The sequence below is a fragment of the Saxophila tyrrhenica genome (genome assembly GCF_035928015.1).
Source record: "Saxophila tyrrhenica strain CCFEE 5935 chromosome Unknown scaffold_9, whole genome shotgun sequence".
NCBI classification, from domain to species: domain Eukaryota; kingdom Fungi; phylum Ascomycota; class Dothideomycetes; order Mycosphaerellales; family Extremaceae; genus Saxophila; species Saxophila tyrrhenica.
The window spans coordinates 860,494-884,189 of NW_027041741.1; the positions used below are offsets into that span (position 1 = coordinate 860,494).

The following is a 23,696-nucleotide window of genomic DNA, read 5'->3' on the forward strand; positions in this document are numbered from 1 at the left end:
TAACTCGTCCAAGCCCATCCCTTCCCATTCCATTCAAAGCAAGTCCCATTTCCCATGCCCGCAAACGCTCTGGTGATACATCCGCTCGCTTCCGCTCTGCAACGCCATGTGTAGAAGAAATCCAGCAGCAATGAACTCCCGATGCACCTTTTGAAAGCAATCAACCTCCCTACGAAGGCGCCATAGAAAACTCCTCTTCCTCCTGCTCCTTGTACTTCCTGAGCTCCTCCAGCGACGACGTGAGCTCGCCCAGAATGTCCCCGATCGGGCACGCCTGGTTGAGCATCCCGTCCTTGAACGGCTTGATCATGTTGCGGATCGCGAGGGTGGAGACGCAGGTCTGTAGAGGAGCACACAAACGTTAGCCTTCCATCACAGACAAAGCGTCGCGCATTGCAAAGGTCAAACTCACCTCAATCCGCGAGATCTGATGCTCGACGAAATTGACCAAGAACCGATCCGTCACCTCGCCACCCTTCTGCTTGATCATCTCCAGCAGCGCCGTCTCCGGCGGCTTCAGGCTCGTGCTCTCCTTGTTCTCGAGCGTGCTGCAGAGCATCTCCAGGCGCAGACTAACGTTCCAGAGCGCCCACACAGTATCGGTATCGATCGTCAGCGACGAATCCCTCGCCTTGCGCCCCTCCTGCTCCGCCTGTTGGTTCGCGCGCGTCTCCGCCTCGACCTTCTGCTGCTGCACCACCAGCCGCGAGGCCAGCGAGTGCGGGTACATGAGGTAGATGTACTCTGGGTTTTCCAGCCCCTTCAAATTGCGCTGGCCCAGGTCCTTGACTTCGAAGCCCTGGCTGCTGAGGCTGCGCAGTTCGCGGCGGATGGCTTGCGTCAGCAGATCGTCGGAGAGCGTGTCCTCGGAGCCAGTAGATCCAGTGCGGTCGCCTTCGATGTGGCTTTCCAGCATGCGCTGCACTTCGGAGATGAAGTCGGAGGAGACGCAGATCTGGCCGCCGTCGGCCACGCCCTCGATTCGCGCGGCCCGGTTCACCATTGGTCCGAAATAGTCCATGCGCTTGGTCACGGGGTCGATCTCGCACACTGGCCGACCCCAGTGGATGCCCATCCGTACGCTCAAACCGCGGAAGATGACATTGCCGTCGGCGTCTTGCATCTCGGCGCCGTGGACGCTGCTGAGGATCTCCTGTGGCCATTGGACTTCGAGGAGCTGGCTCTGGATCGTGAAGGCCCAGAGCAACGCGCTCGTCACCGTCGGGAAGGCGACCATGAAGGCGTCGCCTTCGGTCTTGACCTCGTAGCCACCGATGATACGCAGGTGTCGCCGCATGACCTCGTTGTGCATCTTGATGCCGGACTGCATGGCGATGGGGTACGTCTCCCACAGGATGGTGCTGTTCTTGATATCGGTAAACACCAACGTCACCTCTCCCGTCGGCGCATCGACCTCCTGGTCCAGGCGAGCAAGCTTGGAGTCTCCAACGGTTTCCCGACCACGCCTGCCCTTGGTGCGGACAGTGTTGAAGTAGTCGTCAGCGGCGCCAGACGGGCCCATACTCATACTGTGCGTCCTGAACCTCGCCTTCTCGCGCTTGCGGAGATCGCTCACGCCGACCATCATCACCATGATCTTGCCTGTAGCGCCGAAGGCAATCGCAAGATCCCTCAGCTTCTGCGCCGCACGCATCAGATCACCACGCTCCTGTCTTGCCACATCCACCGCAAACTCCGGGCTCAGATAGTCCCACAGCTCCCTTGAAGCCAGCAAGATCATCTCATCCGACTCCTTGATGTCCACCCTCACAACGTGCGGCGCAGCAATCACACAAGGCGTCAACTGCACGAACCCAAACGCCCGCGACACCTCCAGCTGATCATTGAGCTTGCCCTGTCGAGAAACATAACCACCCGCCTCTCTAATGCGAGCACGTTCGCTATTCTCCGCCGGATCGTGCTTGCGAGTAATCATCTTGTGTCCGCCCTCCGACTGGATGAGAAGAGCCTGCGCATCGCCGACGTTGGACATGTAAAGCTCCATGCCATGCAGATACATGACCGTCGCCACACTTCCAGACGTCAGATCGTCCTCAGACAGATCCGGGCCGGAAACGCTCTTCCTGTGCGCCAGAGCAAGACTAGGATGCTCCTTCGCGTCAATCATCTGCGTAGCCACCGTCGCCAGCTCCTTGTTCAAACCCAGGTAGGTGCGGCGCATGGCATCAGCAGGCGTCTCACCGCTCTTGATCTTGTCCAGCTCTTCGATGAAGTGATGCTTGAACTTCTCGTGCAGATACTTGGCGACTCTACTTCCACCAGAAGACAACGACTGCCCGTCGAACAACCCGATGAGCGTCTCGTCTTCGTGTCCGCGGAAGCGAGGGACGACCATGTCCAGGATCGACAGGTGCTCGTTTCTACCGAGCGTATCGGCCATACCGTACGGCATCGTCGTGCCGATGATGGATCCTGCCGTCCGCACACGTCTATCGGGGCCTTGGTCCGGTACCGACGGGATGGTCAATGTGACATCCATCAGACCCAAAATTCGTAGGTTCACGAGCGAAGAAAAGTCCGTCAGGTCGCGAGTGTCCCTACCGCTCAACGACTGCTGGCTCGGCTTGATCTCCAGACGCTTGTTGCCCGACAGGTTCAAATACCGGAGTTGGTGGTTCCAGTTCCAATTCCAGTCGTACGGCCAGTTCGAGACGTTGTATTTGAGCATATTGCTGCCCACATCCAGGATCGCCAGCTTCTGCACCTTGCCCAATTCCGCAGGTAGCACCTGGAACTTGTTGTTATTGAGATGCAAAACCTTAAGCGACGACCCGTCCTCTAGGTCCTCCGAAGGCAACGAAGTCAAGTCGTTGCCGGATAGATACAGCTCATTCAGATGCTGCCACCTCTTGATCGTCCTCGGTGGGATATCGTAAAGCTGGTTGTACGACAGATTTAAAATCCTCAACTCCGGCAGCAAGACCAGCTCATTGAACACATCGTCCTCGAGCCGGTTGTCAGCCAAGAATAAGTGCCGCAGAGATCCCGAAAACGTCGAAGCCAGTCTACTGCTCAGCGTGGAATCCTTCCTCGTGCCTGAGGGCGTGATGGTGCCTGCTGTGCTACCACTGGTGTTCGTGCGGCCGATGAGAGAGGGCTTCTGGGAGCTGTAAGACACGACTGAGCCCTTTCGCGATGCCGTGCCTGGCGAGCTCGACACGCTCAACATGCCAGACGCAGCACTCGGGCGACGCATCTGGAAGTCCTCCAGCTTCCCTAGCTCCTCGAAGTCCGGGCTGCTCGCCTGCGGTTGGCTCGGCGTCGCGGCAGTATCGGGCAATGGCGGCAACGGTGCACCAGGCTTGGGGAAGTCCGAGAGCACATTCGAAGACACATTGAGTGTCTCCAAGCGCTTCGCATACCAAAGCTCCGAGGGTAGCATGCCAAGGTTATTCTCCCGGACATCGAGATACCTCAACTCTTGCAGCCGTCCGATCTCCGCGGGCAAGCGACTCAGCTCGTTCTTCGCAATACTCAGATACTCCAGCTTCGACAGCAGGCCGAAGTGCGAGGAGAGCGAGACGAAGTGGTTCTTACTGATGATCAGCTTGGTGAGGCCCGACATCTTCATGAACAGCGCATCCGGGAGCCGGGACAACTTCGCGGAGGCAAGGTTCAGGACCGCCAGGGATGGCACCGGCGCGCTGAGATCGAAGTTCGTCACTGGGTTGTGGTTGAGGAACAGCACCTTGAGCTTCGGGAACGAGCCCTCGAACTGCGAGATCGAATTGTGGCCCAGCATCAGCGCCTCCAGTTTCGGCAGCTGCGACACCACGTCGATGTTGGTGATGGCGTTGAAGCGTGCATCGATCTCCTTGAGGTTCGTGAGCTTGCTGAAGGTCTCGTCGAAGGCGCCGGATAGCTTGTTGTTTGTCGCCCACAGTCGCTCGAGGTTCACCAGGTTGCCCATGTCGCCCAGATCTGAGATCGAGTTGAAGCTCACGTCCAGGTCGACCAGAGCGGTAAGTTCGCGCAGCGCATTCGGGAACTCGGTGAGAGAGTTCGACGACAGATTGAGGCTGCGCAGAGCGTGGTACTTTGAGAAATATTGCGGGACACTGGTGAGAAGATTGTTCGACAGCCTGATGCTCACTAGGCCAGGAAGCTTGTCCATCTCGGTATGCTCCAGCTGCTCCAGCCGATTGTTGGAAATATCTAACATCGTCAGCTTAGCGGCCAGAGACAAACTCTGCGGCAGCTTCCAGGCTTCATTCGAAGTATACTTGATCTCCCTCAGCTGGGTGCAAGCCTGGATGAAGTCCTTCGGGATATCGAGCTTCAGATTGCGCGAAAGATTCAATGTTATGATCTCGGTGGCCTTCTGGTACAGCGCGATGGGGATGGTGATGAGATTGCGTCCGGCTAGGTCGATGTGGTTGAAGCGCTGGACCTTGTTGAAGCCAGGATCACGCTCGAGACTTGAGTAGCCACTCATCTTCGCAGGTAAGAAAGTGAAGCGACAAAGGTATCCGTGGTCTTCCCGTCCGAGGTCTTCGAGTCGGTCGTTGGACTTGTAGCCGGCCATCTCCAGGAGACGCTTCTGCATCACGAGTGGTCGCTCACTAGGCTGGAGCTGGCGGCTGGCATCCTGCTTCCGCATAACGATCTGGTAGTTATCCAGCTCATCCTGTAGGAAAGTCTTCTTCGCCATCATGCTGATCAGCTCCGCCGCCGTGGTATTCAGACTCGCAGAGATGACCGCAAACGTCTGATCCGCCCGGAAGATACGCATAAAGTACATCGGACCAGGATCCTCAGCACCAGGCGCATTTCCATCTTCGTCAATCTCCTTGAGTCTCTGTGCGTTCTCATCTTTGACGCGCTTTACGGCCCAGCTGTCGGGCACTTCCCACGCTCCAGTCTCTTCATTGCGCACCTCTTTCTTCCCGGCTTGCTCACCAGGCCAGCCAGTGTATATCTCGTCTGTTCCTCCTGCCGGCGGCGTCATGGGCTGCTTGTGGTCTACTATCCCCTCCATGTTCTTCATGTCAGTATCAAGGTGCCATAGCGCCGCGCCATCTTCAGACGCCTTCGCGTTGGGGTCTTTGGCCTGCTTGGTGTCTGCGACAGTGTCTTTGCGACCCTTGAAGGGCAATCTGCTGTGCTCTTTCTTACCGCCGAGGTTACCGTTCGCGTCAGCGGTCTTGGTCTTGGTGGGTTTCGCGATGGACTTGGTGTCATTGCGAGTCTTCGACTGCGGGCGTGAGATAGGGTTCGAAAGCGACGTGGTAGAGGCCGACTGTAGCTTGTCACCATCCTCCTTGTCGTTCTTGTGTCGACCGGTCACTCGGTCGAACAGTGAGCGCTTCTCTTTCCCTTGCTGGTTGGCTGGCGATTTCTGGCTCTGTGTCGTCTGCCCGCTGTTGTTGCTGCGCGTGCTTGGTGTGGGACTGCGGTCACGTCCTTTCAAGTTAAGCGCAGATGCCATTGCTGAGGGGGGACCCTCGCGCCGCAGGCTGAACGATTGTTCTCTGCTCGTCGTGGGGCGCAGTGGGAATGCGCCATGGCTTATGCTATGCTTCTCTTCATTGCTGCGGTTGTGTCGGTGGCCGGGGAGGTGGAGGCGGTGGTGGGTCGAAGATTTCTGGTTGCGAGTCCGACTGTGGTCTGGGAAGAAGGAGCCAGACGTGCTGGGCATGTCCTGCAGCTGCGGGTCAGCATGGTAAGAAGTCGCGCCTAGCAACCATGAGCTTCTTACCTGGTTGTCTTGGAACACCCACGGCGTCACCTCACTGTCTGGAGCTGCAGAAGCACCGGGCGTGCGCGGTCTTGAGCTCGACGGCGAAGGTGGACCACTGCGCATATCATTGACCGAGTTGTTCCTGTTTCTCTGCGAGCCTGCGCCAGGCGCAAAGGCCGGTAGGTTGCTGCTCTGCATCGAACTCGTCTCTGAGCCCTGACGACTCGCCTCCTTCAGACCGGTATACTCTTCGCCAAAGAACCCCTGCAGCTTCTTGTGCACCTTCGCGCTCGCGCTGGACTTGGAGCCGGTCGAGGACACAGTTGTTGCGCTTGCGATTGAAGGTCGTCGATCGTCACCGTCTGGGAAGCCCATACCATTCTTCGGTGCGAAGCCTGGTGAGACCTGTCCGAGGTTGTCGGTCGAGTCGTTGTAGAATGTGCCGCCGAAGACTGAACTTGGCATCTGCGTAGAGTTGTTGGTGTTGCCGGACCATGGAGAGGCTGAGGGGGGCTGTCTGTTGATAGCGGGGATGCTCCCGGAGTAACTGTTGGACTGCTCCTTGGGCGACCCCTCGACATCCCATGGTGCAATCGTTGAGCGCGCATTGGCAGGAGCTGGTTTGCTAAAAGGTGAGACCTCTGAGTCTTTGCGATCGAGTCTGTATTTGCTTTTGTCAGCGTGGCGGCCTCACTACTAACGACCTCATGGAACCCGTAGAACAGCTAGGAAAGACCTATGCTCGCGCATAGAGCGGACCATTGAGGCTCTGGTGGCCACCGGGCTCTTCACACGCGCAGCTTCACTCCACCAACAACACCACCACTCGAACTCATACAGCTCGCAACAAGCTCTCTACCACCACCACCACCTAGAACAAGGAAACAGGACGACTCACTGCAAGTTCTTGTTCGTATTGACTTTCATCGGCGTCCCTCTGGCACTCGAAAAGGGACCCTTGACGGTATCCGTCGACTTGACCGAGCTCGAGCTCTCATGTCGTCCCGAGGGCGCCTCATTCTGACTGCTACCGCTCGCGCCGTTGCTGCCGGAGGTGTTGTTGTTGCCGGAATCGTTCTGCTTCGCGTGGCTGCCACGCAGAGTCATGCTCACCCTATCGTACAGGTCCCATAGACCGTGGTGGACTGGCGCCCCGCACGCTCACGTTGAGCTCATTCGCTTCGACAGCGCGCGTGCGGTGGGCTGGAGTAGGTGCTGTATCGCCGTCGACGCTCGTCCGGGATGGTGTGCTGCGTCCGAGGTGCGGTCGGCAGGCGTCACGGGTGGTTGCGCGGCGTCTGTTTCGCGATGACGGTGGTGCATGAACGTCGGGATGGCCGAGCTCCGGATGCTTGGGCGAGGTGTCGATCCGGGACACAAAGCGCGCCGGGTGGTGTGGAAGTACCGCTTGGCCGAGACAAAGGCTCGACGACCGGTAAGAATAAGGATAGGGTTAGTAAGGACGACAGCGACAAGGTGCTGTGGCGTCGTCTCTCCGCAGGATGCTGGGTGGTGGAGGTGTAGCTCTCTGCAGACGATGGAGGTGCGGGATGTGGTGCAGGCTCGAGGTGAATGTGGAGAGCGGCATCTAGCCAAGCAAGTCTGGATTGTGAACGGATCTGGGACTGTGAGCCGCGCTTCCCAAAAAGCGTCCGCTCTTTCGTTCTTTTACCTCTATCTCTTCCCGATGGCTTCCATTGATTCCATATCGGAATATCGGAAGGCCATCGTCAGGACCCATATTGTGCTTTTCACATGTCGATATACACCGTCACGTGGCCATAGCGTTGTTGCATTCACCGGACGACTGCTTCGGTCCTTCCCCATGCGTTTACGCTTTGATGATCCGGCGGCAGAATACGATTTTCGTCTCATCTCGAGTCATGTTTTCACACACCACAGCACACAGCTAATGGAGACCCTGAGACACAGAGGAACACTGAGAAAACAGTATGATAAGGGACTTGACGACGCGTCTCGACATGCACATAAAATATCACCAATTTAACCGACTGTCCCCCCTCTCCTCCGGCGCCGCCCACGCAGCCTCCACCTCCATCGTCGGCTTCACCCCCTTCCCCGGATCCTCCTGCATCAACCGCTCCCAGATCTTCTTCCCAAACCGCCCGTAAGTCTTCGCAATCCCGTTGTTCACCGTCAGCTTATACTCCATATTCGACAACCGAAACTCCCACACCTTCCCTCCAACCTCGATCTTCCTTGCTTCAATATCTATCTCAATCTCCTCTCCTTCCGTCGCAGCGGCGTAGAAGTCCTCATCTTCCATCACAATCCCCAACAGTCCGAGGGACGGTTGGTTGCGCGAGTAGATGAAAGCAAAGGAGCGCGCGATCACGGCTTGTACGCCTGCGCCTTTGAGAGCGGAGACTGCGCTCTCGCGACTGGAGCCGACGCCGAAGGCTTTGCCGGCTACGACGACGCGTTGGCCATTGGCAACTTTGCTGCGGAAGTCGGGGTGGGTGTGCATGAGGACGTATTGGCCGAACTCGTCGTCTGTTTTGCAGGAGGTGAGCGTGAATCCGGGGGAGAGGGCGTCGGTGTCGATGAAATCTTCTAAGGTGACGATCTTGCTGTTGATGATGCCGCTCTCTAATGTCCCAGTTGAGGAGTTTTCGGAAGCTTGAGGCAGCGATTCGAGCTCCTCGGAGGCCACTTCCTGCGGTTTGGGCTCAACGTACTGCACTTCCGGCAAAGACTGTCCGTCGATCTCTCCTTTGTAATACTTGAAAAACTCGGTATCGATATCCTTCAAGAAGGGAGCAACATCCGTCATCTCCATCGAGAAAGAGGACGCCGCGCATACCATAGCAGACGACAGATGGCCAAATGATCCCTTGCCCATGCGATTCTGGAAGTTGCGGTTCTGCGAGCTCAACCACGTCTCGCCTTCGTTGGCCTTCTCTGCAGACAAGCCAACGCACAAGCTGCACCCGGGCGGACCACGAGTGAAGCCGGCCTCCTCGTATATCTCGAGCAGGCCGAGCTCCTGAAGTCTTTGCACGATTGGGAGGCTGCCGGGCACATAATGCCTCTTGCCTTTCTCGAGTGGGAAACCCTTTGCCAATCCGACCTTGAGCACGAGCGCAGCCAGCACGAGCTCCTCCTCGGTCGTCGTGCAAGCTCCAATAAAGACCCCATCGAGCTTCTTCCCAGCCATCTCCGACACGGGCACAACATGGTCCGGATCCGGATATACAGCAATCGACGGCTCCACCTTCTCCAAATCAATCTTGTAAGTCCCAGCGTACTCCGCATCCTCATCCGGCCTGAAGTACGTCGAGTTCTCCCTATTCACCCTCCTCTTCCTCCTCCCCACATACTCCATCGTCACCTCATCCGGCACAAACACCCCAGTAATCGCGCCAAACTCCGTCGCCATATTACAAACCGCAAACCTCGCATCCACACTCAACCACTTCGCCCCCGGTCCCGCAAACTCCACAATCCGCTCCGCCGCCACCGTATTCCGCTTCAACTCCTTCAGAATATACAAAATCACATCCTTCCCACTGATCCCAAACCCAGGCCTCCCTTCCAACCAAATCATCACCGACTCCGGCACCTTAAACCACGTCTCCCCCACTGACAACGTCATCATCACATCCGCTGCCCCTAACCCAATACTCAAACACCCGACGGCCCCGGCGGAGCACGTATGCGAGTCCGACCCAAACACCAACATCCCCGGCTCCGCCCTCTCCCTCACAAACTCCGTGTGCATAATCGTATAATTCATCCCCTGAAACTCCGTCATGCGAAACTCCCGCTTCGCCCTCTCCGCGCTCTCCACAAACGCCTTCACCTTCGGCGTCTCCGTGATGGACGGATGCACCACATGATCCCCAGCGATCCAGAACCGGTCGTTGCGCCATATCCCCGGGGACCCGAGCGCGTGGTACGTATCCTCCATCTGCGCCCACGAGAGCTCCGAGGCGATGATCCAGTCCGCGCCCACCCGCACCACGTCCCCGACCGCCAGACCGTGTTGGGCGGAGCGGCTGGAGAGCGCGTGTTGGGTGAAGATTTTCTGGGCGAGGGTCATGGGTTTGCGGTCCGGGGGTTTGGAGGGGAGGGTGAGGAGGTAGGAGCGTGCGGTGGCGGAGGTGGTTACGGAGTGCAGCCATGCTTCTGTGAGGAATTTCGCTTCGGAGAGATGGGAGGGCGATGGAGGGGTGGAAGGGGTGAGGCCGAGACCGCCGTGGGAGGGGGGTTTGGTTAGTTTGTCGTGGAGTTGATCGAGGGCGTTTGCTTCGGGTTTCTTGTTGGCTTCCCGGAGCTGGGATGAGAGGGTTGTGAGGAGGTCGGGGATTGAGGTTGGTTTTGCATCCTGGTTTGGCTGGAGATCGATGCCTCGTGTGTTGGAGAGGAGGTCTATTGTGAATTTTTGCAGGTCTGCCGCTGTTTCTTGGGGTGTTGTTGTGCTCATGGTTGCTTTGTTGTCTCAGTCTGTTGATTTACAGTCCATGTGCTTGGTAAAGACGGTGTTCTGTCACACGTCAACAGCGTGGTCAGTCCAAATGTCAGATCTACTAACCAGCCCTTATAGTGGCAGGTTCCCCAGTTCTTAAGCTACGATTTTGATGCTGTAGCTCGCAAATACCTCGGGCCTCATTGTGTTGATATCCTTCGGAATTGCCTTATCGGATGGTGCATCCGACGGTGGTTCCGATGAACTTTCCTTGATCGGAGCTCTCGTTTGTCGTCTCGATGTTTATAACGGAGGCGTTTATGTAGGCCATAGGTGATCGAGAAGAAAAGACCCCGACCAAAAAAAGAATCATTCCAAACAGACAAGTACCAGCAATCGCTCAAGATGTCTCTCCAACCATTGACTGGAGCGAAGAAACTACGACAACTCCTCAAAGACCCCAACAACCTCGTTCTCTGCCCAGGCGTATACGATGGCCTCACAGCTCGTCTCGCGCTATCAATTGGCTTCGACGCAATATACATGGTATCTCCCCCCTCAAACACATCCCACCCCCTCCCACTAACCCACCACCAGACAGGCGCCGGCACCTCAATGTCCCGCCTAGGATGGGCAGACCTCGGCCTCGCCACCCTAGACAACATGCGCTCCAACGCCGAGATGATCGCGTCCCTCGACCCCGCCGTCCCCGTCATCGCCGACGCAGACACGGGCTACGGTGGCCCGATCATGGTGTCTCGGACCGTGACGCAGTACGCTCGTTCCGGGGTCGCGGCGCTGCATATCGAGGACCAGGCACAGCAGAAACGGTGCGGGCATTTGCTTGGTAAGGTGATTGTGGATCGGGAGGAGTATTTTGCAAGGTTGAGCGCTGCGTGTCAGGCGAGGGATGCGACGGAGAGTGATATTGTGATTATTGCGAGGACGGATGCGAGGCAGACGTACGGTTTCGACGAGGCGCTGGAAAGGTTACAGAAGGCGGTAGAGATCGGGGTGGATGTGGTGTTTTTCGAGGCGTTGGAGTCGAAGGAGGAAGCGCGGAAAGTGTGTGAGGTATTCAAGAAGACAAACACGCCCGTGTTGTTGAATATGGTTCCTGGAGGTGTGACTCCAGCCATGAGCGCGCAGGAGGCGAAGGAGGTCGGGTTCAGGATTATGATTGTGCCGGGTTTGTGCATTGCGCCGGTGATTCGGAGTGTGACGGAGGAGATGGAGCATTTGAAGAACCAGGGGACCCCGACGCAGCTGAATGCTAATGAGGGCGTGGTTAGAGGGTTCAAGCTGTGTGGGATGGAGGAGTGCATGGAGATTGACAGGAAAGCTGGCGGGAAGGCGTATGATACCGTTGGGGAAACCAAGAATTAGATTGTGTACCTCCAGCTCAATTCGGAACCTCGTATTCGCGGATGCCTTCGGTGCTGAACAAAACAACGACCTTGTCCTTTCGATCCGGCAAGTCGGTCTCAGCGCAAAGCTTCCTCAATGCAGCCAGAGTCGCCGCACCACAAGGTCCTGCGTTCGCCCCTTCGCTCTGGAGGTGTTGGACGCTTTCGTGTGACTCGATGTCAGCAACAATAACTGCAGCGTAGCTCCCGTCCCTCAAGATTGGCCAAGCAATAGTAGACGTAGTTCCACAGTTCATGCCGTTCATGATCGTCTCGCCAGTCTCTATAGGCGTGATCTGGCCGCAATGGAGGGATTCCTTGAAGCTAGGCGCGGCGATTGGTTCCACGGTGACAATCTTGGTATTCTTATCTCTGGCCTTGAAATGGGAGACTACTGAGTGTGCCCACGATCCCACACCCACGGAGACGAAGGCCAGATCTGCGGTCTTGCTACCCGTCTGCGCTGCGACTTGTCGATCCGTTTCGGTCAGCATTGTTCCATAGCCATCCGTGACCCATTGCGGAAACTCGGTGTAGCCCTCCCATGAAGTGTCCATCACCATCAGAGCACCATTCGTCTCGGAGTCCTGCTTCACTGCCGCGATGGTGTCGTCATAGGAACCGTTGGGAAGCAGTGTGACTTCGGCTCCCTCGCTGCGTAGCAGTCCTTGAGTGTAATCATTCATGAACCAAGGGACGTACACCATGCATGGTATGTTCAGGTACTTGGCCATGCGAGAGCATGCTCGGCCCCAGTTGCCCTCTGTACAAGTGACAAGGCGTATGTCGTCCCTCGCCTTCAGTGCTTCAGTCACCTCGCTGAGCTTTGCTGTCTTCGGCAGATCAAGGCGACGGCAGAGCGCTTGACAGATGGCCCATGAAGCTCCTAAGATCTTGAACGAGGGCAGTCCGAACCTCGTTGACTCGTCCTTGACGAAGACATGGCTGAAGCTGGATGGAGGTCAGCAAGTAACCTAGACTTGTGGGCTTGTCCCTCGAGGACGTCGGCTTGAGCAGCCTGCCCACCTGAATAATATAGACCCACCCGAGTTCCTCTGCAACGGTTGGCAGACTATGGAGTTTGGTCTCGCCATAGTACGGGAGAGTCTTGTGAAACTCCTCCACGGCTGGATCAATCTCCTGCTTCCATTCACGATCCGTATGCAGGTTATTCACCAGAATGCTAGGCCTCTCGAAAGAAGCATCCGGGTCCAAGTGTTTGACTTTGTAGGACATGGTAGCTAAAATGTGTTTAGCCAAAAGAGACGAGACGAAAGCTGCTCTGTATGGCTTTGCGTCTAAAGGAATGTGTCGACAACAAGCGACGGACAGGTGATGGACAGGAGGTCCCTCTGTTCGATGCGTTGATCAGGTATGAGAAGGAAAGGGATGCGACTTAAGTTGAATTAAGTATTGTTCGTTTTCCAAAGGCTTAAGCAGTTGCGGAGTAGTCGTCGGCTTTCATCCACTCTGCTCGCTGCTCTGAGCCTCCAAGGGAAAGACCTGTCTGCTGATGACATGGACGTGCAGCGCGGTATGTCGAATTGACCATGGACTGATAGGTGAACAGCAGGACGCGCTTCGTGTTGTGGTATAGGGCGCGTGCGTGAACTAGACTCGAAGGAGGCATTGCCGATGTCGCTGGTTGGATCTGTAAGCTCTTTTCTACGTCACCTTGAAGCAATGGAGATGTTGCGTTTTTGTGGTGGAGCTTGTGATAGGTATCGAATGGGTCTTCTGCGAGCATGGCGTAGGAATGACAGACGTCTCGTTCTTCCTGCAACGTCGAGCGTACCTGCGTGTAGGTAGCGTATCAACCTCCAAACCCACCTCACTTATCTTGAGCGATACAATTCTGCTTGCACCCAGTCCGGGACTTCCGTGGTGACTGGCCGGCCAACATGGGCTCAATCGACCAGAAGAGCGAGCGCGGTGTGCGTATCGCCATAGACCGCGGTGGCACCTTCACGGACTGCGTAGGCAACCCGGGCACGGGCAAGATGGAGGACGACATCTTGATCAAGCTGTTATCGGTCGACCCAGAAAACTACGATGACGCCCCACTCGAAGGCATCAGGCGGCTGCTGTCCAAGTTCGACGGTAAAGAGATTCCACGAGGTCAGCCTCTGGACACGAGCAAGATCGAGAGTATACGGATGGGTACCACAGTAGCTACGAATGCGTTGCTTGAACGGAAAGGTGAAGATATTGCCATGGTAGTGACAAAGGGATTCAAAGATTGCCTGGAGATTGGCAACCAAAGTCGACCGAACATCTTCGATCTGGCTATCAGGAAGCCTGAAGTACTATATAAGAAGGTGGTGGAGATAGACGAGCGAGTGACCTTGGAAGACTACGCAGAGGACCCGCAGCGGACCAACACCGACGCCTCTTCCATCGACGATGCGAGCACTGATGCTGAGCTTGTCAAAGGCCTGAGTGGCGAGACTGTAAGGATACTGCGAAGACCGCAAGAGGAGCGCATCAGGAAGCAGTTACAAGAAGTCTTCGACTCCGGCCTAAAGAGCATAGCAGTATGCCTGATGCATGGCTACACATACCCCAAGCACGAAGCTCTTGTTGGCAAAATCGCACGCGAGATTGGATTTACACACGTTTCCTTATCTCACGAACTCATGCCCATGATCAAGATTGTTCCTCGCGCGACGTCAGCGTGTGCGGATGCTTATCTGACACCGGCAATACGGAAGTATATTGATGGCTTCTCAGCTGGATTTGAGGGTGGCCTAGGAAGTGAGAGCGTAAAGAAGGAACAAGGTTCCAAGGGCGCCAGGTGCGAGTTCATGCAGTCTGACGGTGGGCTTGTGGATGTGGACATCTTTTCAGGGCTACGAGCTATCCTCTCTGGTCCAGCTGGGGGTGTTGTCGGCTATGCGTTGACAAGCTATGACCCAGAAACGAAGACTCCTGTCATCGGCTTCGATATGGGAGGCACCAGCACAGATGTGAGCCGCTACGGGAACGGGAGGTACGACCACGTCTTTGAGACCACAACAGCCGGCGTCACCATACAGAGTCCACAGCTGGACATCAATACCGTAGCTGCAGGCGGTGGCTCACGGCTGTTCTGGCGGAATGGCCTGTTCGTGGTCGGTCCAGAGAGTGCCGGCGCTCACCCTGGACCTGCGTGCTATCGGAAAGGCGGACCACTTACCATCACGGATGCAAATACATATCTCGGCCGACTGCTACCCGACTTCTTTCCAAAGATCTTCGGCAAGAACGAGGATGAGGGCATCGATGAGCAGGCGAGCGAGAAGCTGTTCAAGGAGCTCACTGAGCAGATTAACGGCGAGATCGCCGGCTCGAGTAAGGAGAAGGAGATGAGCATGGATGAAGTGGCCTACGGCTTCGTCAAAATTGCCAATGAGACCATGACCCGTCCCATACGATCACTTACAGAAGCACGAGGGCATGACACGAGCAAGCACCGACTGGCGACTTTCGGTGGCGCTGGAGGCCAGCATGCTGTTGCTATCGCCGAAGCTCTCGGTATCTCCCAGATTCTCGTGCATCGCTACTCCTCAGTTCTTTCGGCATACGGCATGGCGCTTGCTGATGTCGTGGACGAAAGACAGGAGCCCGACTCAAGAGTCTGGTCTGACGAAGAAGATACTCGAAGTTATCTGAAAAGCAAGATGGACGAGCTGAAGCGAAAGTCCACAGCCACGCTCAAGGACCAAGGATTCGAGGAAAGCAACATCCACTTTGAAGAGTACCTAAACATGAGGTATCGTGGTACAGAGTCGGCGCTCATGATCGTCAAGCCGACCAAGGAAGAAGCCCAGAGTCTCTACGATGGAGACGAGATGGGGTTCGGCAAGGCTTTCGTTCGACAGCACGAGCAGGAATTCGGCTTCACCTTGCCAGACCGAGACATCATTGTAGATGACGTGCGAGCGCGCGGCATTGGCAAAACGTTCGAAGGTCTCGAGAAGACAGTCGATCAGCAACTGAAAGAGATCCAGCCCAAAGACCTAGGCAAGGATGAGAAGCAGTATGGCAAGAGGAGCGTATACTTCGAAGGCGGCAGACAAGACACTGCCATCTACAAGCTGGAGGACCTGGCAGTCGGAGATCGGATCAAAGGTCCTGCTATTATCGCCGACGGCACACAGACGATCGTGGTCACGCCCGAAGCTACCGCACTGTTGATCAATACGCACATTGTGATCAACATTGGCGACAGCGGCGCCATGGAGAAGAAGGTCAATACAACGGAGGTCGACCCGATCATGCTCTCCATATTCGCGCACAGGTTCATGGCGATCGCAGAACAGATGGGCCGAGCACTGCAGAAGACGAGCGTCAGCACGAACGTGAAAGAGCGGCTTGACTACTCTTGCGCTCTGTTCGACTCCGACGGCGGTCTGGTCGCGAATGCACCGCATCTCCCAGTTCATCTCGGCAGCATGTCGACTTGCGTGAAGAAGCAGGCAGAGATCTGGAAGGGAAAGCTAAAGAAAGGCGATGTGTTGGTTTCGAACCACCCGATGTTCGGCGGCACGCATCTACCAGACATTACCGTCATCACGCCAGCCTTCAGTGGCGAGAACATAGTCTTCTACGTCGCTTCACGAGCACATCATGCAGACATTGGAGGCATCCTCCCCGGCTCCATGCCACCGCATTCGAGAGAACTGTTCCAAGAAGGCGCGCACATCAAGTCGGAGAAGCTGGTCTCCGAGGGCCATTTCAACGAAGCGCGCATCACGAGTCTCCTGCTCAACGAGCCAGCGAAGTACCCCGGATGCAGTGGAACGAGATGTCTGGCCGACAACCTCAATGACCTGAAAGCACAGATTGCGGCGAATCAGAAGGGAATCAACCTCATCAGCACGCTCATCGAGGACTACGGTGAAGACGTCGTGCAGTTCTACATGCACAATATCCAGGACAATGCCAATTTGAGCGTCAGGAATCTTCTCAAAGATGTGTCAAAACGGTTCGAAGGCCGGGATCTATCGGCGGTGGACTTCATGGACGACGGCAGCCCGATCAAGCTCAAGATCACTATCGACGGAGAGAAAGGCGAAGCAGTGTTCGATTTCACGGGCACCGGGCCAGAGGTGTACGGCAACACGAACGCCCCGGAGGCGGTGACATACAGTGCTATCATCTACTGCCTGCGCTGTCTCATCAAAGAGGACATCCCGCTCAACCAAGGTTGTCTACAGCCGATCAACGTCATCATTCCGAAGAAATGCTTCTTGTCTCCCTCAGGCACAGCGGCAGTCGTTGGCGGCAACGTCTTGACCTCCCAACGGGTAACGGACGTGGTGTTGAAAGCTTTCCAGGCCTGCGCGGCGAGCCAAGGCGACACGAACAACCTGACGTTCGGCTTCGGCGGCAATGTCGAGGGCGAGGAGGAAGTCAAGGGCTTCGGCTACTACGAGACCATCGCTGGCGGCTCAGGTGCTGGTCCGGACTGGGACGGCACGAACGGCGTCCACACGCACATGACTAATACCAGGATCACGGACTCGGAGGTCTTCGAGCGCAGATATCCTGTCATTCTTCGAGAGTTCAGCTTAAGAGCTGGAAGTCATGGTGCTGGACAGCATAAGGGCGGCGATGGCGTTGTCAGAGACATCGAGTTCCGCATCCCAGTGCAAGTGAGTATCCTGAGCGAGCGGCGGGTGTATCATCCCTACGGCCTGGCCGGTGGCGAGGACGCTGAGTGTGGCGTCAACTACTGGGTGCGCAAGGTGGAGAAAGTAAAGGGTAGTGATGCCGATGCGGAAGCCCAGGGGAACCAGCCGAACGGTGACCATGCTTCGCAGGACGATGCCGAAGAGGAAGAGAGGTTCATCAACATGGGCGCCAAGAATACTGCGTCGATGAAGCCGGGCGAACGCATCATTGTGATGACGCCGGGTGGTGGCGGCTGGGGACAGGTCGGGAAGGAGAGCCAGAGCAAGCAGCATGAGCGTGAGGATCCGAAGCATAGTTGGCGAGGGGGTAGTATTGCTTCTAGGCAGGCTGAGGCGGAAGCGTCGGCCTAGGATTTCTTTCAATAGTCTGGCCATGAAGGGTCGACGTCTTTACGCCAGGCCTGAAACCCGTTTCTGATGTCTTTTGTAATGCCTGGGAAGTCCTTGTGCTGCTGCTGCATAGCTTTGGCCGCGAGTTGGCTGTCATTGCCGAACCGGCAGACGATGTACTTTTCCTTCTGATCGTCTTCCATCACACCCTTGTCTTGGGCTTTCGACAACCAGGAGTCTGCGTTACCGGTCCAAGGAACATTGATGGATCCAGGCAACGCACAAATTGAATACTGTACCTCATCACGCACGTCGACCAGGACTCTTTGATCGTCTCGAGGCAGCTGAGCAAAGTCCTTTGCCGAGAGGCGAGACTGCGCATCAAGCACATCCACAGGCGTTGTACGACCACAGAAGGCGATGTAGTCCAGCGAGCCACTCGACAAAGAGTCCGCCGTAACAACTCGCTTTGCAGAGCATGCCGCACAATCTGCGCGGCGGGAGCGCATTTTAATGGTGCGGAATTGGGGAGAGCTGAATGCCGAGAAGATGAGCAGACTCGCTTTCACAGGCTGCGCGGTAGCCGGCTCAGCGTCTGTCATCCTGCCTTGAGCTTCCGACCGTCTCGTAAGCACCTTAATCGCTTCAAGCGCCTGCAACACCCCCATCACGCCCACCACGGGCCCAAGAATCCCACCTTCGCCACAGCTCAGCACGCTCTCGGCTGGCGGTGGTTTGGGGAAGATGCATCGGTAGCAGGGCCCTCCGAACAGATCTCCAGGCGGTTTGGGTGGGTCGTTGAGAACGATCAGTTGGCCTTCGGTCTTGAGGGCCGATGCGGAGACTAATGGCTTGCTTGTGAGGACTGACGTATCGGAGATGAGATAGCGTGATGTTGGATGATCGGTGCAGTCGAGGACGATGTCGTATTGCTCGAAGACGGATATGGCGTGCTCGGGGGACAAGTGGAAGGAGTGGCGGATGTAGTTTACTTCTGGGTTGAGACTGCAACGCATGGTCAGATAAATGCTTAGACACACGTGAATTGAGCCTTCTACATACGCATATAAATACTCATAAGCACTATCGACCTTGCTCATTCCCACTCTACCCGTGGCATGAGCGACTTGTCGGTGCAGATTAGAGACTTCCACAGTATCACCGTCCATCAGTCCCAACGTGCCGACTCCAGCTCCAGCAAGATACGCTGCAGCGGGACACCCCAAGCCGCCGACTCCTACGATGAGCACTTTGGCCTTTTTAAGCTGCAGTTGTCCGCGAAGACCGATCTCGGGCATGATCATCTGTCGTCCGTACCGCTGGTACTCTGTGGATGATAGCGGCCATTCAGAAGACTGAGAATCGGTTTTTGCTTCAGCGTCTGGCACGAGAGGAAAGGCATCGGTGTGGTCTGCCGTCTCGTCTGGACCAGAAGCGCTGACTGCCGAGTCGAAGTCTTCGAGCTCTTTCTTGAGATCTCGAAGTGAAGCCTCAGCGATTTCGATCTGGCACAGCTTGTTGGCTCGGAAGCGGTCGTCCCGCTCTGCTTTTTGATCTTCTGACGATGGCATGTTGGCCTGGAGTGCCTTGTTCCAGCCAGATGGACACTAGTCGCAGGAGTTCAATGTCATTTACGAATACCCAGCAGATGAGTGCGTTCGATCGAAGGTGAGATCAGAAAGCTTAGTCAGGATTGCCTGAGCACCTCACCTCATGGACAAGGACTACTTCGCTGCTAACGACATCACCTATAGGTAGGTCAAAGGTCTTGTGAGACGTGACACTCTGAACATGTCCCGCCGATAAGTATATAGCGGCCAGGCGTTTGTGTTTTGAAGCCGTTGCCGCTTGTGCGTCGTTGGTCCCATGCAGAGCATGTATTTCTAAGCAGCCATTCCTCTTGGAACAACAATATACCGGGAAGTTGCTACTGTCCGATTGCTATGAGTCTATCTTGGAGACACACGCTCATCCATGATCCGACTGGTGCTTCATTACACTCCTTCCTGCAAGGAGATCAATCAAGACCGTATCCAACATGACAGCCCCGAGGAGATATGCCAAAGCGTGCGATGCCTGCCATAGAAAGAAGATACGCTGCGAAGTCAATGGCTCAAGCTGTACACTCTGTCAGAAGACAGGTCAAGACTGCACATTTACTAAGATAGAGAAGACCAGTCGTAAGAAGCCGCGCCGGTAAGTCTTGATCAAGACATGTGTCGGATACCGCTAAATACTCTACTGTGCAGCGGGGATGGGTTACTGGCTCTGGAGGACCGCTTGAAGGATATGGAGGCTCTGTTACGGCGGCAGAATGGAATCGCTCTGGAGACCGAAGCGCAACCTCAGGCGCCACAGATACCGCCCACACCGTCAAGCAGCAAGCAGTCACACAGTCCCTTTGATGCCTGCGCATTGGTGTCAAATGACGGCCCCTTCAACTTCGAACCCAAGGACCGGGCAATCCGTCTGACGCAGGGCACGATGGCTGCTTGCAACCGCGCGTTTCCTGTATGGAACGCTACCCGTGTGTTGAAGAGGATGGAAACGGACTGGCCGCCTGATAAGCGTTCTGATCTTGTCTGGTGGACTAACGGGCTGGTGGTGTTATGTCACGCTCATCGCTTGCGGGCCATGTCCGAGCCCTCTGGCGCAGAAGCCGACAACAGAGAAGCGTGCCGTTATCTCACCGAGGCCCTGACGGTTGCACCCTCCCTACCTTACGGAAAACCGTCCTTAGACGCCGCGCAGGTCCTCTTAGCGATCGCAACCGTTATGCGTGGCACGCCAATGGCCGAGTCTGCTCGCATGTTTGTCAGCTCAGCCGCTCATATCCTCCAGAACCTCGATGCGCACATGGAAGAGAGCGCGGACAGCCCGCATTACAGTGACCGGGATGACCGCGCTCGTGTTTTCTCGATTGCATACGTGCTCGACAAGAACTTTAGTCTTGTGTCCGGCAAACCGCCCCTGTTCCACGAGCAAGACATCAGTCGGCTCCCGCTTTCAAACGCGAATGTCGAAGGATTCGCGTTGATCCAATCTCTGGACGGGTTGCGTGAAGTGAATTTCTTGGTGGCTTTGCATCGTCTAGCCGTGAGTACCTCCATGAGCTGTGTATTGTCCCCTTTCTCAAGGGGCATTGTGTGGTGCAGTCAAGCACCCGCCGGTGTGGCGGAGTGATGTGAAGCATTTACTGACAACATGTACACCACGATCTAGGCGATCCAAGGCCAGCTCTGGAATCGACTGCAATCTGCAACAGCAAGTCCAGCCCCCAGCGCCCTGATTGCAGCCCAGAACGAAGTAAACGCCCTTCTCTTGTCCTGGAGGACTTCTCTGCCGTTCAGCTTCAAGCCGAAGGACCTGGTGGGACAGTGGCCGAAGTACTGCATCATCTCGATAGTCGTGCTGCACTTCCAGTATTTCCAGACTTTGGTGGCGGTGAACAAGAAACCAGCACTCGCAGAAGCCTGCACCGCTCCTCTATACAGCAACTGCCCGACGGCAACAGCGCTCAAATCTTATACCTTCTCCACAGAGTCCTTTGTCGTCAGCGCTGCGCGAGAGGCTTTCGACCTGGCTTCTTTGATACCGATGGGCAATTTTCAGCATGTCTGGTGAGTGGACAGTGATCTCACTCGCCTATAGGAGAGGCTAACTGAGACGCAGGTTGTATTTCGAGCACTCTGTTTCCGCTGTGTTGACGTTGCTGGTGAATGGCATCGTGCGACCTCTTGGCGAAGGCTTGAGCGAGGACTTTCGGCGGATCGACGAATGGATCTCAGTCATCGACGTTCTGGCGTCCACGAGCGAACGGGCTGATCTCCTCCGGAAGAAACAGTTTCTTCTTGACATGCGGACCTGGATGTTGAGCTGTGTGAAAGATGCATTGGCAGAGAAGAGTGCCAAAGACGTTGCGGCTCAAACCCAAGCACCGCTCGACGCGCTGGACCTGCCTGACACACAATGGTCTGACAACCCGATGCGTTACGACTGGGCCATAGACGGCAGTAGTCTGCATCCAGATAATTTCCCTCTCGATCAGTTGGAGTGGGATTGGCTGGACAGCTCTCTCATACCGACGTGAGCTTTGCTTTGCTTACAGTCAGGGTTGACAGATCCAGCAATACCTATACTTTCTGCTCCCGAATTGTTCCATCGGAGCCTTCAACGCATCTCCGACACCAATATCACGTGTAGACCTTCGAGTGTCGTTCGCAATTACCCTTTAGAGCCTCCACTAGCCCTGTCCAATAGCTTTAGCTTCAAGCCATCAACGCGTGGCTCCTACCTTGGCCGGTTTCATGTGAGCGCGATAACATACGGTACCGATCGATCCTGGAAATTATCTTATCGTGGCGTGACATCGCTTCGATGACTGCTCACACAATGCACAATATGACAGCAGAGCAACGTTGACAACAACGACTTGTTCCTCTGCAGTAGTCTTGCAGCTTGCAGACGGACGACAACGGCTTCAACCCAGGAACATGGCTGCGCGGGTGTACCTTGCAGCAGCTTCGGGCGCTAAAGACGTGCAGCTGCAGGCTATTTCGGTAGAAATTCGAGGAGAGTGGTTGAGAGAAAGCAAAGCAACTCCACACACAAATCTCAACTTTGATCGCCACCGCTGCTCGCTCACCCGATCAACGATATCTGGGTAGGGATGGAGTGGCACCTCGGCGCTCCTTAGCGAACAACGGCGATGGAACGCAAGGCTCACGTAGTGGTCGTTTCAGGACGACACCCCAAGCCGGTGGCTGCGATGATGTCGCCTTGTTCGCCTTTCTGGGAAGCTGGTTCCGCGAGTTGAAGGTTCTCACCAACGCGGATAAAGGCGCTGACCGTGTGAAAGGCTGATTGTAATGATGCGGGAAGGATTCGCATGGCCCGGCTAGCCGATGAGATTCTCACCTGTTGAGGTAGGAGGTCCAGCGACAGTCTCGGAACAGCCAGTCTGGACTGACGGCAGACACAGACAAGGGAGATGACGCGCCGCTGCCCAGCAAAAGGCAGAGAGGATTGGCGAGGGCAAATTATCTCCGTAGGATCAGCAGTGGAGCGGCTCGGGCTCTCCTCCACTCGCGAATGGCTGGACTCATCAAGCCTCGAACGCTAGATGCAAGGGAGTCGGAACCAGGGTGGACGCAGGAACAACGCTCAGGGGCCGCGAGTGATTGGTTCAAAGCCTTGTTTCTCATCAATGCGCGAAGGGGGCTCTGGCGCTCCCATAAAGGCTGACCCGTCGCACTGCTGTCACGTTCCTCTTTCCATTCCACAGCACTTTCTTTCGAGCCGCAATCAACACACCGGTCAACACCGCATTCACTCGCTTTAAGCCGACTACGCATCCTCTCAAACCAACCACCAACACTCAATCACTCAAAATGCGTTCCGCTGCTGTTGTCGCCTTTGCTGGCCTTGCTGCCGCCTCGTGGGGTCCTCAGGAACATGGCATGCCAGGTGGTAAGTTGACCGTCGACACATTATTTCGACGGAAACAATAACTAACGATCAATCAAAGGCTCGTGGGGCCCACCAGCTGCTCCTTCCAACGAGACTTCCGCCGCCCCGTCTGACGTCTGGACCACCGAGGTCGTGACCGCGTGGACCACCTACTGCCCCAAGGCGACTGAGATCACACACGCCGGCCAGACCTACACCGCCACCGAGGCCACCACCCTCGTCATCACCGACTGCCCTGGCGGATGCACCATCTCCTACCCAGCCACCTACTCGACCCCTGCGCCAGTTGAGAGCACCCCGGCTCCAGTGACCAGCGAGAAGGCCACCACCTGGGAGACCAGCGCTGCGCCCCCAGCAACCTCTGCCCCCCCGGCGCCTTACCCAGTCGGCAACACCACTGTCCCAGCTTCCACTGCTGCGCCAGGTGAGTTCCCAACATCCAAGCCCTTTCTCCCAAATTGCATACTAACAATTTATAGTTGCGTCCACCGCCACGACTGCTTCGTCCTACCCATCCAGCCCAGTCCCAGCGACCGGTGCTGCCGCCCAGCTCTCCGCCGGCATGGGTGCGATCCTCGCCATCTTCGGCCTCGTCGCCGCTCTCTAAATTGCTTAGAGAAAAGCATGACGGGCTGGTTTCTTCTTCCATTCGGCGTTGGTCTTTGGCAAAAGGCTTGGTCAATATA

The 23,696-nt window shown here is 56.1% G+C and overlaps 8 protein-coding genes across 8 annotated transcripts; 4 read left to right on the top strand and 4 right to left on the bottom strand.

Annotated features, from left to right (window-relative positions):
* Nucleotides 1-169: 169 nt before the first annotated feature.
* LTR77_006274 (uncharacterized protein) lies at nucleotides 170-6,808 on the bottom strand (the record flags this gene model as incomplete). The annotated part of the gene is made up of 4 exons (XM_064803516.1): nucleotides 170-340; nucleotides 413-5,662; nucleotides 5,720-6,362; nucleotides 6,600-6,808. The coding sequence occupies 4 exons, from the start codon at nucleotides 6,806-6,808 to the stop codon at nucleotides 170-172; spliced, it is 6,273 nt and encodes a 2,090-aa protein (XP_064658431.1).
* An 889-nt stretch (nucleotides 6,809-7,697) lies between these two features.
* Nucleotides 7,698-10,148, bottom strand: LTR77_006275 (uncharacterized protein; the record flags this gene model as incomplete). Its single annotated transcript, XM_064803517.1, has 1 exon — nucleotides 7,698-10,148. One exon carries the CDS (start codon nucleotides 10,146-10,148, stop codon nucleotides 7,698-7,700), a length of 2,451 nt encoding a protein of 816 aa, XP_064658432.1.
* Nucleotides 10,149-10,535: 387 nt separating this feature from the next.
* LTR77_006276 (uncharacterized protein) lies at nucleotides 10,536-11,516 on the top strand (the record flags this gene model as incomplete). Its single annotated transcript, XM_064803518.1, has 2 exons — nucleotides 10,536-10,676; nucleotides 10,728-11,516. The coding sequence occupies 2 exons, from the start codon at nucleotides 10,536-10,538 to the stop codon at nucleotides 11,514-11,516; spliced, it is 930 nt and encodes a 309-aa protein (XP_064658433.1).
* A 16-nt stretch (nucleotides 11,517-11,532) lies between these two features.
* LTR77_006277 (uncharacterized protein) lies at nucleotides 11,533-12,772 on the bottom strand (the record flags this gene model as incomplete). Its single annotated transcript, XM_064803519.1, has 2 exons — nucleotides 11,533-12,487; nucleotides 12,582-12,772. 2 exons carry the CDS (start codon nucleotides 12,770-12,772, stop codon nucleotides 11,533-11,535), a joined length of 1,146 nt encoding a protein of 381 aa, XP_064658434.1.
* A 50-nt stretch (nucleotides 12,773-12,822) lies between these two features.
* On the top strand, nucleotides 12,823-17,562 carry LTR77_006278 (uncharacterized protein; the record flags this gene model as incomplete). The annotated part of the gene is made up of 3 exons (XM_064803520.1): nucleotides 12,823-12,908; nucleotides 12,967-13,070; nucleotides 13,406-17,562. The coding sequence occupies 3 exons, from the start codon at nucleotides 12,823-12,825 to the stop codon at nucleotides 17,560-17,562; spliced, it is 4,347 nt and encodes a 1,448-aa protein (XP_064658435.1).
* Nucleotides 17,563-17,570: 8 nt separating this feature from the next.
* Nucleotides 17,571-19,112, bottom strand: LTR77_006279 (uncharacterized protein; the record flags this gene model as incomplete). Its single annotated transcript, XM_064803521.1, has 2 exons — nucleotides 17,571-18,546; nucleotides 18,604-19,112. The coding sequence occupies 2 exons, from the start codon at nucleotides 19,110-19,112 to the stop codon at nucleotides 17,571-17,573; spliced, it is 1,485 nt and encodes a 494-aa protein (XP_064658436.1).
* A 467-nt stretch (nucleotides 19,113-19,579) lies between these two features.
* On the top strand, nucleotides 19,580-21,631 carry LTR77_006280 (uncharacterized protein; the record flags this gene model as incomplete). The annotated part of the gene is made up of 4 exons (XM_064803522.1): nucleotides 19,580-19,737; nucleotides 19,791-20,637; nucleotides 20,764-21,161; nucleotides 21,214-21,631. The coding sequence occupies 4 exons, from the start codon at nucleotides 19,580-19,582 to the stop codon at nucleotides 21,629-21,631; spliced, it is 1,821 nt and encodes a 606-aa protein (XP_064658437.1).
* Nucleotides 21,632-22,931: 1,300 nt separating this feature from the next.
* LTR77_006281 (uncharacterized protein) lies at nucleotides 22,932-23,617 on the top strand (the record flags this gene model as incomplete). Its single annotated transcript, XM_064803523.1, has 3 exons — nucleotides 22,932-23,010; nucleotides 23,069-23,434; nucleotides 23,490-23,617. 3 exons carry the CDS (start codon nucleotides 22,932-22,934, stop codon nucleotides 23,615-23,617), a joined length of 573 nt encoding a protein of 190 aa, XP_064658438.1.
* Between the last annotated feature and the right edge of the window lie 79 nt (nucleotides 23,618-23,696).